This window comes from Cetorhinus maximus, chromosome 12 (genome assembly GCF_964194155.1).
Source record: "Cetorhinus maximus chromosome 12, sCetMax3.hap1.1, whole genome shotgun sequence".
NCBI classification, from domain to species: Eukaryota; Metazoa; Chordata; class Chondrichthyes; order Lamniformes; family Cetorhinidae; genus Cetorhinus; species Cetorhinus maximus.
This window is the reverse complement of record NC_135890.1, coordinates 11,812,762-11,828,077: the sequence shown is the minus strand read 5'-3', so window position 1 is coordinate 11,828,077 and position 15,316 is coordinate 11,812,762. Positions and strand designations below refer to the sequence as shown.

The window sequence follows — 15,316 nt, the reverse complement described above, 5'->3', positions numbered from 1 at the left end:
ATTTTACTTTGTTCCAATATGGCAAATTTAGAATGACTAAAGAGTCCGTTTCCCTTGTCAATAAGTCAGTCTTTTTTCCATTCTCTCTTGGGTGTGGGCATCACTGGCAAGGTCAACACTTATTTCCCATCCCTAATTGCCCTTTAACTGAGTGGCGGCTTGCTAGACCTTTTCAAAGGGCTATTAAGAGTCAACCCACACTGCTGTGAATCTGGAGTCACATGTAGGCCTGACCAGGCAAGGAACTTTCCTTATATTTGTGAACCAGGGATGGGAATTTTACAAAAATTGATGACAGTTGTCATGGTCACCATTAGTGAGACTAGCTTTATATTCCAAATTTATTAACTGAATTTAAATGCGATTAGGTGCTCCATACATGCCAGTGATGTGAACCCATGTCCCAGGGCATTAGCCTGGGCCTCTGGATTGCTTGTCCAATGACATAGCCGCTACGCCACCGTCTCTACCCCACCCCTCTGCCACGTCTCAGTTGTGAGAGGCCCAACATGTTATAGGAATCAGGTTTCACAACACACTGATTGGCCATTAGGGTAACAACTTGCATTTATATTGTACTGTTAATGTTTAAAAAAAAAAGCCCCAAAGCATTTTGCATATAGGTACGTAGAAGATAGACAACAAGGAAAGGACAGAAAGATTGGTAAAGGTTATTTGCTGAATTTAGGAGACTGAGAGCACACCCACCATTGGTGGGGCTAAAGGAGGGGGATACAAAATAGGCTGCAGTCTGAATGAGCAGAGAGTTCAGTGGGAATATAAGGTTAGGGGGAGCTTTGGAGATAGGGTGGGGTGAAGCTGAGGGCGGATTGAATGCCAGGCCATGGAGGGAGCGCCATGCAATAACACAAGAGCTCTGTGCGTGAAACACCAAGATTTTATTAGCTACAGCTGAAGGCATGTGGGATGACTGCATTCGCTGGTGTGATACCGAGCTTTTAAAGTGCAGGAAGCTCCCGAGTTCAAGGCTGAGTTAGCTAGACTATAACAATTGGCTCCGCTGCTCCCAAGGTTGGGAGTGCAAAAAAAAAAATCAGTCAAGGCTTCTCACTCACCCTGTTGGAAGATGCATGTCTGACCCAGAGCTTCCTTTCATGATTTAACAGCCCCACTCACTACACTCACATCTGGGAAATGGCCACACAAGGTGAGCTGCTGATGACTAGCACTCAGAGGAGGAGGACGGCAAAACTGCAGGGAATTTGATTTAAACCTTACTGCTCCCAATTAATATTTAACACAGGTTCGTCTTTGCCAAATATAAAATTCTGCTCCATTTCTTCTCTTAAACTCAGCATCAAAATCCCACACAGCCAACTATTCATTCTTACCTGAAACTTTTGATTTTATTTACAATGATAAGGCCATGTAAATTTAATTTAATGTTCACCTTAGATAATTTCTCCTCTTACTGTGCACAATGATTAGCATAAATCTGCATATCAATAAGTGGGAACAGATGTCAGATGTTAGAAGTGGCTGCCAATCACCAACAGTTAAAAAGTGACAGATGGATGATTCTCGCAGGGTCTATTATGGTGTCCACGCCAGAGATTCGTGATGTGGCCCAGGCCTCAGCTGTGCCAGGATGGGGATGCGCGTCTCACAATCAGATACCTGACTGACTTGGCAAAAGCAAGATTTCTGATTTCTGTCACTCAACTCTGCTAAAAGCCCCACACCACCTCACTCAAAACTTGACGGCCCAGAACCAGGGAGCGTAGCCTCGAAATCTGAGCGTGGCCATTCAGGAGTGATGTCAGGAAGCATTTCTTCACACAAAGGCTATTGGAAATCTCTCCCCTAAAAATGTTGTTGAGGTTGGGGGTTCAATTGAAAAATTCAAAACGGAGATTAATAGACCTTTGTCCAGCAAGGATGGTAAGGATTACGGACCAATGTGGACAGATGAAGTTGAGATGCAGATCGATCATGACCTAACTAAATGGCAGAACAGGCTTGAGGGGCTGAATGGCCTGCTTCTGTTTCTGTATTTCTAAACAGGGGGTTATTCAATGACAACAAAGGGGCAATGATCATTTCAAACCTTTAAAAAAGACCACTACAGTAACTCCACATTAAAAAAAAGGGTGGAGGCACCAACAATCTTTGAAAAAGCCCTAATTCCATCCTAAGTCTCCTTATGCTGTGGGGGAAAAAAACTTGCATTTGTATAGCACCTTGCATAATCACAGGACACCCCAAAGTGCTTTACAGCTAATTAAGTACTTTTCAATGTAGCCACTGTTGTGATTTAGGAAACACAGCAGCCAATTTGCACACAGCAAGCTCCTACAAACAGCAATGTGATAATGACCAGGCAATCTGCTTGTGTGATGTTGATTAAGGGATAAATATTGGCTGGGACAACAAGGATAACTCCCCCTACTCTCCTTAAAAATAGTGCCGTGGGATCTTTTACGTCCACCTGAGGGGGCACACGGGGTCTTGGTTTAACGTCTCATCTGAAAGATGGCACCTCCGATAGTGCAGCATTCCCTCAGTGCTGCACAGGAGCATCAGCCTAGATTTTAAAACAGTCCTTTAATTCATAAATGGTCTTAGGTGAAATATTATCTAACAGACTCGGTTAGTGCAGATCTAAGGCAATTAAGTTCCCTTTAATTTACATGGCAAAGGCTGCTGAAATGGTTTAATGTCCATGTGGGTCACGCCACATTTCTCAGGCTTTTGTTTCCGTGTTTGGAATTCGATGGTTTAAATTGGAGTTCGACTCAGTAATATGTTCTGATACGCCTGCTAATTTGGGAATGCCACTGACTAGAGGTGCTGTGAGCAGACATACCCGACAAGCACCATGAAGCATCATCATGGTAATTATCAGTATGCAGCATTGCGCCTGAAAAGTATCAGGCTTCAGTCGCTCACCCTTCCAGCTACACTGGTTCATTAATAACTAAACTGACAATGTCTTCAGAGAAGCAGCAAAGCAGTGCAGGAGAAACCAAGATATTGAGACACATAACAATGAGGATCATCCCTCAAACTCAACCAGGGCTCCTGGGGCACTGAGAGGATGTGGTTGGCTGGCCGATAGCTAAAATCTGAACACCCCCTCCCACCATTTCCCTCCCCTCCCCCGCTGCCACCATCAATAAGCACATTGTGCATGAAACTCCACTGGGAAAACCAGAGATAACATGGAGATTAGCCTTTATTGCAAGCGGTTTGCAGTACAAGGGTAAGGACGTCTTGCTGCAACTGTATAAAGCTTTGGTGAGGCCATACCTGGAGTATTGTGCATTGTTCCCTCTAAGCTGTGCAGCATTTGGAATGTGCTTTGTAGGGAGCAATAAAACCGGGCACAAGCAACACTCTCTTTAAGATGCTCGCATGTGTAGCCGCGTAGCAATCTTAAAGGGAATGCACTGTGCTGCAGGCTACACACAGCGAACTAAAATTAGACGGAACATTGGTACTGTGTACATTTTTGGTCTCCATATCCGAGAGAGGGTAACCTTGTCCCTGAGAGGGTTTGCATAAAGGTTCGCTAGACTGAATCCTGAGATAAGGAGATTCTCCTACAAGAAGAGATGGAGTTTCCTATACTCCATGGAGCTTAGAAGAATGAGAAGTGTTCTCACTGAAATACATAAAACTTTCAGATCGCTCGATGGAGTAATTGCTGAGAGCCCAGAACCGGGAATCGTTACCTCAGAATAACCTTTGGGGACAGAGGTGAGGAGAAATTTCAGAGGGTCGCGAATCTCTGGAATTCTCTATCCCGGAGAGCTGTGGGTGCTCTATCATTGAATATATTCAGGTTGTGGGACGGATAGATTTTTGGGCATCACTTGAATAAAAGGAGATGTGGATAAGGAGGGAAAGTGGCAGAGAGAGAGAGATCAGCCATGGTTTTATTGAACAGAGGTGCAGGCTTGAGGGGCTATATGGCCTACTCCTGCTCCTATTTCTGTTGTTGAACTGCACTAAATGGTGATATAATCACAGATAGCCAAGGGAAACAGCTAGTGAGTGTGCATGCATACACAGGATTTAATGGTGTAGGTGTTACTTGCCCTCTGGGTGATCACAGATTAAAAGGGCATTGTGTTTGCACTATCAGTATTTGCAGCAGCTGTAAAACCATAAAATTATTAAAATGATATCAGGTAGCAAACAATCCACTTAATATTCCCTAATGGGGGCCATGTATTTTTGTCAACCAGCACTTCCAGGTACTTCATCCTGAAAGAGGGATCCTTGCTTTTGTGAAGAAGAGGACTCCTTTGTCTTTGGGAGAACAGTTTATCGCTCCGTTCACATATTAAATGGAGTGTCCAGAGGGATCATCGGGTCTATCAGTCTGCATTCTAACCAAGTTTATTTCTGTGACATGCTCCAGTGTTGACTGCCGTAGTATGCCTTTAAGGGATAGCAGCATGCCATCACTAGAAGAGGTGTGTCATGAGATCCAGTCTCAGTTTCAACTTTTGCATGTGAGCTGAACACAGCATAGCTATAGAGTCATAGAGGTCTACAGCACAGAAAAAGGCCCTTCGGCCCATCGAGTCTGAGCTGGTCAAACAAGTACTTAACTATTCTAATCCCATTTTCCAGCACTAGGCCCATAGCCTTGTATGCCATGGGCATCGCAAGTGCGCTTCCAAATACTTCTTAAATGTTATGAGAGTTTCTGCCTCTACCACCCTTTCAGGCAGTGAGTTCCAGATTCCCACCACCCTCTGGGTGAAAAAATTCTTCCTTACATCCCCTCTAAACCTCCTGCCCCTTACTTTAAATCAATGCCCCCTGGTTATTGATCCCTCCACCAAGGGGAAAAGTTCCTTCCTGTCTACCCTATCTATGCCCCTCATAATTTTATACACCTCAATCATGTCCCCCCTCAATCTCCTCTGCTCCAGGGAAAATAACCCCAGTCTATCCAATCTCTCCTCATAACTAAAACTCTCCAACCCAGGCAACATCCTGGTAAATCTCCTCTGCACTCTCTCTCTAGTGTCTTTAAGTTTTCTACCCCTGTATACACATTCTCACGTGCCTAGTCTAAATAAACAAACCCACAATGTGTTTATCCAATCCCCTCTGAGTGATTGGTGCCTTTATATCATTATAAAAATATGACATGTGTTCAGCAGTGGTCAAACAGCCTGGCAGCAAGATTAAGCGCAGGGGTGATATGGCAAACAGCCTTAGATCATGCTACATGGCACGAGACGACCCTTGACGTTTTGGCCTGACTGCAATAAGTTTGCAGCATCGGAGAGTGTTGAAATCGCAGCACGGTGACTACACAGTAAAGTTTCGAAGACACAGGCCAGGATGGCGCTCAAGTAAAGACTGGTAAGCAGATAGATCCCTCGTGGCGAGTTGGACAGCGCCGAGAGGACCAGCACCGGGTTAGCTCAGTCGGGAAAGGCCAGTGACCAGGGTGTGGGCCAGATCGATAGCGAGCGCAGGAGAGTCAAACAAAAAGAAAAATAAAACAAAACCATCATTAAAAATTGGGCCAGAGAACGTTGTGATTATAATGGGCGGCTTCGGGAGCTGCTGAACTATAAACTGAATAAAACAAGGAAGGTCAAAGGGGTCTTGCCAGAATTTCCATAAAATCCCCCGGTTTGAAAATTGGGGTGCAGCTGACCTGCTAACTGAATTCAAATATTTTTAAACTGTGTAAGAGCTATGATTTCTTGATTCAAGTGTGTCTTAACCAAACAAACAAGCCATAAAAATTTGCCTAGCTATAGAGAATGAAGGCATACACAGGGTTAACAACAGAAAAGCTAAAGGATCCACAAAAGATATGGGCTACACTAGAAGACCGGTTCAGAATCAGGTTAAAATGCCATATTCATCGCCTAGCATTCATGTCATTTCGACAACAGCCTACAGAATCCATAGACCACTTCATCAGCAGATGCAGAGAAAAGGGTACGTACTGTGATTTTTCAAATGCAGAGCTAGCAATTGTTGAGTTGATGATTGCATCCACTCCCATGGAAGCGTTCCAGAAAGACCTGCTAGACAAACCCAAAATGTATAGCATTGAAGAACTATTCAAGGATGGACGTAAGTATGAAGTGATCCTCGCAGGTCGATGAAGCTCACAACCTAACTACAACCCCAAATGTTGACAAACTCACCAGAACACCCACATCATACACCAGGGAAATGCCCAGCTTTCCATCAATACTGCTAGGCATGTGGCAGAAAGGGCCATTGGCAGTGGCAGTGCACTAGAGCAAAGGCTGGTGCAGCTACAAAGAGCCATGCACTGATCCAAACAGACCATACATAATGGGTACCTTCAAGCAATAAGAATGACTATCCCGGTATCCTGTAAGAAACATATCCATGAGGTGACTGACAAACCAGAAAATGACGATGATGTGCATGATGAGGCGAGTAACGGTGAACACAGGTTTCACACCGTCAATCACATGGAAAACATAAATACCATCACACCATCCGAAGTGTTTACCAGGATCCAAATTATCTGCCCAAAGAAAGTTTGTAACTATTAATTATTAGCCAAGATTGACACGGGGGCAAGTGTCAATATCCAACCTCTGCGGATTCTAAAAGACATGTATCCACAGACATGGAAGGCCATGGTGAAACCTACTACAGCACAGCTTTCAGCATACAACGGTTCACTTATTCCATGTCCAGGATCCATAGCCCTGGAGTGCAAGTACAATCAATCCATCTGGGTGTCATACGTTCTACATCGTGGAGACTAAAGGCCCACTGGCATGGTGATCGTGCACTAGTGACAATGCATGGAATTAGTCGGACATAACAAGACAAGATCAATGTCAAAAATTACCCCATCGCCTCAGTACATGACCTAACATCAAAATATCCAGAATGTTTCAACAGAATTGGCAGTTCCAAGAGAGCTGCAATGTCACGCCTGCAGGAGAATGCTAGTCCATCAATTCATCTGGTACATTTTGCACAACGCAAATGTCAGCAGCTGCAAGAGGAAACAATGAAAGATTCTGAACTACAAAAACTGTGGAATGCCATCATTCAAGGACGTCTATGAACACGTTTTGGCTTTGCTGGGACGAGCTAGGCATCTCAGGGGGAGTCATTTTTAAAGATATGCAGGTCATCATATCGGAATCTTTGCGGTTTGATATTCTTCAACAACTTCATGGGCAAAGGTTGGATGAGAAGGCTCACAAGAGAGACAGCCTATTGGCCGGGTATGAACAATGACATTGAAGTCATTGTCAAGAAGTGCGAAGCTTGTCAAGGACATATGCCAAATAAGCACAAAGAACCACTGATTCTGCATGAAGTTCCTACCCATCCTTGGTCCAAAATCATAACCGACCTCTTTCATGTCCATGGCACTGACTTCATTGTCATCGTCAACTACTTTACAAAGTACCCCATTATTCGTCAATCGCATAATATGTCAAGCACAACTGTTGCGCATACTCTAAGTGCTATTCTCAATTTATTTGGTGTGTCTAGAGGGATAATGGTCTGCAATTTATTGATAAGCCATTTCAAGATATGTGAGAAAAATGAAATATCGATCACGCTACTTCTTCTCCTCATTGCCCTAGATCTTAGTTGAATGAATGATTCACGAGGTGAAATCTCTAATTCTCAAATGTAGACAGGCCAAACAAGAGCTACACATTGCAATGTTACATCTGAGAGCAACACCTTTAAATTCAACTATTCTATCAATGACAGAGTCCATGTCTGGCAGAGCAGTGCGTACTAATTTACCTACATTTGCCCACTCTACTCTTTCAGAAACTAGAGAGCAACTTTTAAAACTGGAGGAGAGGGTGACCAAGGTGCACAATAAAAATGCACGTACTGATGTGCCAAGTTTACAGTTGGGAGAACAAGTTCGCATCCAGGATCCCACAGAAGGTACGTGGCAAGCCAGCCGAGGTGACAAGTATTTGCTCAGAACCATGGTCCTGTGAAGTCACTACACACAAAGCTGCAACGGTGAGGCGTAATCAAGGACAAATCAGATCCACTCCTGATCCTCAACCACCGTGCAGTCCTATTGCGTCGAGGACAAGATCCCAAATGCAACCAGAACAACACCCAAGAATGACAATCCCACAGGTCACTGAGAGCAATTAAAGACACCTCCAGACAAAGTTACTGTTATAAGATCTGCGTGTACTAGCAGATTACCTCTACACTTTAAAGACTCATAGATTCCTCAGTTATATACACTCATGTAATGGTAACTAAACAATGAACATGTGTTGTAAGTGGTTTTACTTCTTTGGAAGGGGAGGGGAAAAGTATCTGAAAAAGCAAGTGGGATGTTAAAATATGTCTTTAAGGGATAGCAACATGCCATCACTCGATAGGAAGTGTGTCATGTGATCTAGCTTGAGTTTCACTTTTGCCTGTGAGCAGAACACAGCATAGCTCTGGTGAGTTCAAGCTTTCTATCCATGTTTATCAGTTCTGATGTGCCAAGTCTAAATAAATGAGCCCACAACGTATTTACCCAATCCCTTGAGTGATTGGTGCCTTTATATCATTATAAAAACACGACGTTGACCCCTCTTAGTAATCAAATCTCTTAAATTATTCTAACATGCCCATATTTAACCCAGATCGATTTGTTTTTAAACTGATTTCTCTGTGACACAAGACAGTAATCATTAGTAAAATCACAGGCAGTGAAGTTCACCCACTATTCCAGAACTAGGGTCAGCATCTGTGTGTTTCTGGACCAGGTGAGTGCTTTTTTTTTTAAACGAAAAACCCATTACGCTTCTGCTTTGCTTTTGTGTTTTATGTTTTGGAGGTAGTAGTTACTAATGATACTGAGGTATTCAGCAAATCCTTGACAGTAACAAAGCTAACTTTAGAACTCAAACCCCTTTACCCCATCCCTTGTGTACTTCTTGGTTGGTACTGGTCTTGGAGGCAGGTAACAAACCAACCAGAGATGGATATGTATCTTGTTCTCAAAAGACACTAATGTTGCCTTGGTGGGTGTTACAGCCATTGGGAATGTAACTGTTTTTTAAACCAGTGGATGTAGTACGCTGCATTCTGTTTTGGCCACGTGTACAGTTGCCACCACAACGAAAGACGGCCAAGTTGCTACAATAGCAGCGGTCTTGTGCACTGTGAAACTGTGTCTGTTAACGGCTTAAACATTAAAATGAGAAATTGGGCGAACGGTTGACTAGCCACATCCTACAGAACAAAAACAAAGTGGGATTGCTTCGACTTACCCGCCATCTGTTGAATGCCGCTGAATGCGCCCAGGTTACTCGTAGAGGTCGCTTGCTGCAAGAGCTGTGAATAAATAAAATAATCCCATTGTAATATGAAAATTTAAGCCCTCGATTTTTAAAAATTCTGTTCAGAAGCTTATTCTCCAGTCTCTCGCTGATATACTGAGCATTCCCACTAGCGTTGTGCATAAATCCATATTAATGTCTAATCCTTATCAAGGCCAGGTAAGATAAAAATTCAAGAATGTTGTTGTGCTAAAAACAATTAATCATTTAACACCTCAAAAACCATCATCCACTTAAAGCAACATACCATGACTAATTATAAGTCTCCATAATCAAGTGGCTATGTTCAACCAGGCTGTGTCAATCAAAGCTGATTCGTACATCGGCTGTTAAACCTTTATCGCCCTGCTTCTGGTTTTTTTGAGTAATGCGAAGTGGATTTTAAGCCAATTATAAAGGGCTATGGTTTTTCAATACACTTAACTTGGAGATAAGGCAGATTCAGGGTCAAGAGTGCTGTACTCCTTCTGATAGCAGCTGCTATGTCAAAAACGAATGTGATTCTGAGGATGCCGGTTGTTCTGTATGACAGTGCACTGGTCCACACAGCCGTGGGATACAGGGTCGCACGGCACAAAATAAGATCCCAACTATCGTGACGAGGCAGATCCTCGTTGGGGTGGTCACTCTCACTTCACTTCAGGAACCAAACTGGGTTGGGCGGGACGGGGAAAGGTGTGATCCAGTCACTTTCCTACTTTCTTGCTTGAGTAGGTTAGGTTAACATTACTCGAGACTGAGCAGCTGAACATGTTATTTTCAATCTTAATTAAGTTATTCCCTTGTTATTAAACCCTGAATTGCATAGAACAAGTTCACATGGGGACATCACTGGTTTCTTCTCATTTTGGACAGGGGCAGAGATTGCACAGAGAAACTCCTTTTAAAATGAGCATTGTGAGTACTTAGACGTATTGTATGCATATATTTACAGACATTTAACATGTATGGGGAAAATGTTACACAAACACTCAGACAAGACACACACACACACAGCCACACACAGACAACACCCACTCACAGACACACACTCACTCACAGACACACACCCACTCACACACACACACAGCCACAGACACACACACACAGCCACAGACACACACACACAGCCACACACCCACTCACAGACACACACCCACTCACAGACACACACCCACTCACAGACACACCCACTCACAGACACACCCACTCACTCACAGACACACACACACACACACACAGACACACACACACACAGACACACACACAGACACACACACAGACACACACACACACTCACAGACGCACACACACTCACTCACAGACGCACACACACACTCACTCACAGACACACAGCCACAGACACACACACACTCAGACACACACACATGCTCACTCACAGACACACACACACACTCACTCACAGACACACAAAAACAAATGCTGGGGTCGATAGCATGAGCTTTATTCAAAATGATACCCATCTTGGAAAAATGCACTCGACACCGAGTCCTCATTTAAATCCCACAGTGAGCCTTGCAGCTGTGTAAACACTGCACAATGAACAACTTGACATGAAATGAAGCAAAATTGCATCATGTGGAGTGACTCCATTTTGTTATTGGACTAAGCTGCGGGGTGCTAGTGGTGTCAGGACATCTCCAGCGTGTTGCCATGATGTTGGGGGATACTGCGAGGCAGATGTTGCTGCAGAACTGTCGGCGGGGAGGAGTAGGCGTACATCACCACAGATTTCTACCAAGCAGACGGGATCGTCACTGGAACGATTATGTCAGTAGCAGCTCAGGCTCCAGCTTCAGATCAGCCACCTGCCATCGAGGCTGTTAAGATCCTCGTTTGCAACAAGCAGGACTCGCCATCCAGTCTTCTGGGTCATCAGGAGAGGAGGGGAGGACGGGTTGGAGAAAGAGGGAGACAAAATATGGGGGTGGCGTGGGGCGGGACCAAGGGTAACGGATGCTTTCAGTCACCGCTCAACCTCGTCTGAGGAGCGTGATCAAGGATGACCAAAATACCACACTAACCGAGGGTGAGAGTGGATATGGTGTTTAATCTGAGAGGGCAAAAAAAATCAATCTTCAAATTAATATCTAAACCCAGGATATACCTGATACCGATGACAACAGCAGAGCACAGCAGTTTGATTTTCTCCAATTACACGTCTGCAGCCAAAATCTGTGCGCACCACACCTCCCAAAGGCCGGTTTTTAAAAATCAGCATCGCCAATAGCACAAATTGACCGTACTCACAGTGGAATGGGGATATTTTCAGCCGGCTGCTTAACGTGAGCTACAGCAAACATTTCCCAGTGTAGACTGGGCAGGGGGGGGGGGCGGCAATTGGCTTTACCCGTGTTCATTCACGTTAGCAGACAGTGGAAAATATATCAGCGTGTCTACCTGAAATGTGAAAGAGTTACAGGCAAGGCTAAACCAATTAACAAAAGGTTTCTTGTCCCTGGATCAAGCGAAATGGAAAACTCTCATTATTATTTTGAATCAGTGTTTAAACAATTATAGCAAAGTTTAAATTTGAGTAAGAGGGTACACCGAACATCACTTGAAGAAATAGGTTCAGGTGTCTTTTGTTATTTCAAATACTTTTTCATTAATTGACCCTCTCTGACCCCCCCCCACCCCACCAACCCCCAACCCCACTCCCAATAATGTGCCCTTAATAAAACACAAGTGCCTTCCAAAGCATATAAGTTCCCACTGCGTTTAGGTCTCAATCTTCTCAAAGGGCAATTTGTCCCATATATTCTCTGTACAGTTGTGAAACACTGAACACTATGAACACATTTTACTTTCACAACTCAGTGGCAGAATGGAAAGATTTTTTGGCATATTCAAAGAGAAAAAGAACTTGCATTTATCTAGCGCCTTTCGTGGTCTTAAGATGCCCCACCATGCTTTACAGCCAATAAAGTTCTTTTGAAGTGTAATCACATGTTGTAATGTAGAGAAATAGGGCAGCCAAACGGTGCACAGATAGATCCCACGTGATATTAGGATAAATGATTAGATAGTCAGTTTTTAATGATGTTTCTTGAGGGATAAATATTAGTCGGGACAGAGTCCATTAATATTACCAGCAGCACTTACAGAACTAAGGTGGCCTTCGACCTCTTTACAAAGAAAGTGGTTCGTGTGTGGAACTTCCTACCAGATGGAGTAGCTGAGGCAATTAGCATAGATGCAGTTGAGGGAAAGCTGGACAAATACATGAGGGAAAAAGGAATAGAAATATATGCTGATAGGTTTAAATGAAGTAGGTTCATGTGGAGTTTAAATACTGGCATAGAAAGGCCTGTTTCTGTAATTCTGGTTACATCAAGTTACTAGACAGGAGCTCATGATGTAGGGGGTAACAAATTGGCATGAATAAAGGATTGGTCAGCTAACAGGAAACAGAGTGGGGATAAGCTGATCTTTTATCAGGCTGGCGAACTATAATTAGTGGAGTGCCACTGGGATCAGTGCTGGGTCCTCAACTATTTACAATCTACATCAATGGTTTGGATGAAGGTAGCTAAATTTGCCGATGGCACGAAGATAGGTAGGAAAGTGAGTTGTCAAGGGGAGGTAGAGTCTGCAAAGGGATATAGACAAGTTAAGTGAGTGGGCAAAAATTTGGAAGATGGAGTATAATGTGGGAAAATGTGAACTTGTCCTCTTTGGCAGGAGGAATGGAAAAGCGTTGTAGTATTTAAATGGAGAGAGATTGTAAAACTCAGTGGGACAGAGGGTGTACTGGGACATGAATCACAAAAAGTTCACGTGCAGGTACAGCAACTGATTAGGAAGGCAAGTGGAATATTGGCGTTTATTGAAGGGGGGGGGTGGAATATAAAAGTAGGGAGTTTTACTGCAGCTGTACAGGGCATTGGTGAGGCCACATCTGGAATACTGTGTACAGTTTTGGTCTCCTTATTTGAAAAAAGATATAATTGCATTAGGAGGAGTTCAGAAAAGGTTCACTTGACTCATTCTTGGGATGAAGAGCTCAGCCTATGAAGAAAGGTCGAACATGTTGGGCCTATATCCATCGGAGTTTAGAAGAATGAAAGGTGATCTTATTGAAATATATAAGATCTTGAGGAAATTTGATAGGGTAGATACCCAGAGGATGTTTCCACTTGTGGGGGAGACGAGAACTAGGGGACACAGTTTAAGAATAAGAGGTCTCCCTTTTAAGACGGACCAGAGGAGAATTTTTTTCTCTCAGAGGGCTGTTACAATGTGGAATTTTCCTCCTCAGACAGCAATGGAGGCTGAGTCATTTAATTTATTCAAGGCTAAGGTAGACAGATTTTTGTTAAGACAAGGGAGTCAAGGGTTATGGGGGGGCAGACAGGAAAGTGGAATTGAGGTCACAATCAGATCAGCCATGATCTTATTGTATGGCAGAGCAGGCTTGAAGGGCTGAATGGCCTACTCCTGCTCCAAAGTCCTATGTTATTTTTTTTCCCCAATTTCCAACCCTCTTTCTATGTCACCTGCCGAAGGCCCTGACTCCTGCTGAGATCAGTTCCAGAGTTGCAAGCTGTCTTATGTTAGCCTTTGAAATTTGGCATTCTTGCATTTGTCCTGATGAGTGCAAGATGGAAAGCTTGGGCAACATGTCCCTCCTCTTTTCAGCAATAGTCAACCCCAACCTTGTTACAGATTCATCTGCCAGAGGAAATAATCTCTCTCCCTTTACCCTCAAGTACAGCTGATCACTTCTTTCAGATTCAGCCAACTCTGCACTTACCCTGATGAAGGCTGGAAACTTTTTTGACTCGGCTGCTCAGTAGTGAGCTAGTACTTGACCCGCTGAGACAAACGTGCGGCTATGGGGATGTGTTTATTCTGATGCGTTCTTGGCAGGCACCTTACCCACAGGTTCAGTGTTTACTGCCCTCAAAGTGCATATTTAATGGCAGCTCCATGCCAAGAAAAACAAAAACCTTCCTCCAGCCTTCTCAAACATTAATAATGTAGAATTCTGGCTTTATACACTGGAAATGTTATTTGCATTCAAAAATAAACATAAATGACAGGCAATTTTTCCCTAACACTGTTACAGTCCGATCCACTTACATCCAAACCTAATATATAGATTAATGTCAGCAACCAATGGGACATACCAGGTTCCAATGTAGAACACAAACTGGCAGCTCCAACAATCGCACTGCATGCGAGTCAAGAGGGCTGAGTGCTATGTAAGGGGGGACAATTAGAGAATAACTATAGCTGGGGCTCTTTTCTCTACAAAAGAGAAGGATGAGGGGTAACCCAATCAAAGTATTTAAGAACACAAACGTGTTTGATGGGGTAGATGTATCCACTTGATGGGGGTGGGAGGGAGGGGGGGCATTGGGGAGAGACCAAAACTAGGTGCCATAAGTATAACGTAGGCGCTAATTCATCCAATAAGGAATTCAGGAGAAATTCCTTCACCCAAAGAGTGGTTACAATGCGGAACATTCAGTAATTGAGGAGAATAGCATAAACGCATTTAAGGAGCTGCTAGTTAAATACATGAGGGTGAAAAGAATGGAAATATATGCTGATAGTTAGATAAAAAGGGTTGAGAGGAGATGTGTGCAAAGCATAAACATTGGCATGGGCCACTTGAGCCAAATGGTCTGTATATACGCTGCACACACACTATGTAAATGGCTGGATGTGAATACAGGGATTACAGTCTAATCTGAGCTCTAGATAGCGGACTCTGAGCAGCATCTGATCATCACACTTCAACGCTGAGATTAGATTACTGCCTTGAAATTACTACAAGGTGTTTTTCCTTTAACAAACATAGTATTCAGTTTACAGGCAGTTTTTGATTCAGATCTTGAACTGTTTCAGTGCTGAGAGAAGCCATTTCTAGGCGAGCGACTGAATAATAATTTGCTGCTTTCTACCAAACAATATCTGGAATAGGAAATTATTATTGTTGACATTAGCGGAAAATAAATGGGTTAAAGGAATCTGGTTCTCCAGCAGCAGCG

General features: G+C 43.5%; 1 protein-coding gene across 27 annotated transcripts in view; it reads right to left on the bottom strand.

Annotated features, from left to right (window-relative positions):
- celf2 (cugbp, Elav-like family member 2) overlaps positions 1-15,316 on the bottom strand; it is a 726,013-nt gene that overhangs the window by 32,544 nt on the left and 678,153 nt on the right. For all 27 annotated transcript variants that reach the window (XM_078553002.1, XM_078553000.1, XM_078552995.1 and 24 more), the window contains one exon: positions 9,249-9,312. In XM_078553002.1, the coding sequence (XP_078409128.1) occupies positions 9,249-9,312 (64 nt within the window). The remainder of the gene's footprint in view (positions 1-9,248; positions 9,313-15,316) is intronic.